The sequence below is a fragment of the Neopelma chrysocephalum genome, unplaced genomic scaffold (genome assembly GCF_003984885.1).
Source record: "Neopelma chrysocephalum unplaced genomic scaffold, ASM398488v2 Primary Assembly neopelma1_92053, whole genome shotgun sequence".
In the NCBI taxonomy this organism is placed as follows: Eukaryota; Metazoa; Chordata; class Aves; order Passeriformes; family Pipridae; genus Neopelma; species Neopelma chrysocephalum.
In genome coordinates, this window is record NW_020920811.1 from 1 (window position 1) to 1021 (window position 1021).

General features: G+C 61.3%; 1 protein-coding gene across 1 annotated transcript; it reads right to left on the reverse strand.

Moving 5' to 3' along the window:
* Positions 1 to 67: 67 nt before the first annotated feature.
* LOC113980064 (class I histocompatibility antigen, F10 alpha chain-like) lies at positions 68 to 993 on the reverse strand (the record flags this gene model as incomplete). Its single annotated transcript, XM_027707322.1, has 2 exons — positions 68 to 405; positions 612 to 993. Coding segments are annotated over 2 exons (720 nt in total), but the record flags the coding sequence as incomplete, so codon positions are not given.
* Between the last annotated feature and the right edge of the window lie 28 nt (positions 994 to 1021).

Genomic DNA, 1021 nt, shown 5'->3' on the forward strand with positions numbered 1-1021 from the left:
GGAATTCCCATGGGAGTTGGATGACTCAGATTCATCCATGGAATTCTGACGGGAATTCCCGTGTTCCTCAGTTCCACCCTCCCAAATCCCACATTCCCAAATCCCTCATTCCCATGGGAATTCTGTCTCCCTCACCTTTGCGCTCCAGCGCCTCCCGCCCGTATCCGATGTATTTCTGGAGCCATTCCACACAGCTCTGTCCCAGCTCATGCTGAAGAGCCTCGTACCCATCGGATCTCCATTTCCTCTGGGTGATCCGGGCAGCTCCATCGGCCGCCACGAAGGTCCCGTTCTCCGGGGAGAAGGAGATGAAATCCCGCCCGTCGATGCCGTACCGAAGGGTTCTGCGGACGCTCCCGTCGGACAGGAGGTCACAGCCAGAAAGCTGCTGCACCGTGTGGAGACCTGGGGGGTGGGATTGGATCCATGGAGACCCTGGAATTGTGTCCCAGCCCCAAGGAGCCCCATTCCAGCCCTATGGAGCCCCAGAGTCTGATGGAGACTCACAGAGCCTCATCCCAGCCCCTTGGAGCACCTTGGATCCACATCCCAGCCCCACACATCCCATCCCAGTCCCACACATCCCCCATTCCCCGGCTCCCCCCACTCACCCCCACTCCAGTTGTACCAGCCCCGTGCTATCTCCAGGTTGTCGGCATCAATGAATCGGTTCCACTCGTAGATCTGGGTCTGTCTATCCCAATATCCCGGCTCGGCTCCGGCCGCCATCCACGGCGTCAGCGGCTCCAGCCGGTCCCGCTCGCTGTCGTAGCGCACAAAGGGGATCCCGTCCACGTATCCCATGGACAGGAATTGAGGGATCCCTGGGCTGGGCTCCGTCACCGCCACGTCCAGGTAACGCAGGGAGTGGAGAACTGGGGGGGACACGGAGATTTGGGGGGTCTGGGGGTGTCCATGGGTCAACGAAAGGGGGAACTGGGAGAGCTGGGAGAGCCGGGAAGGGGGTTTGGGGGTCCCAGGGAAGTTGGTGCAGGGGGTGTCAGTGCTGGGGTAGGGGGTG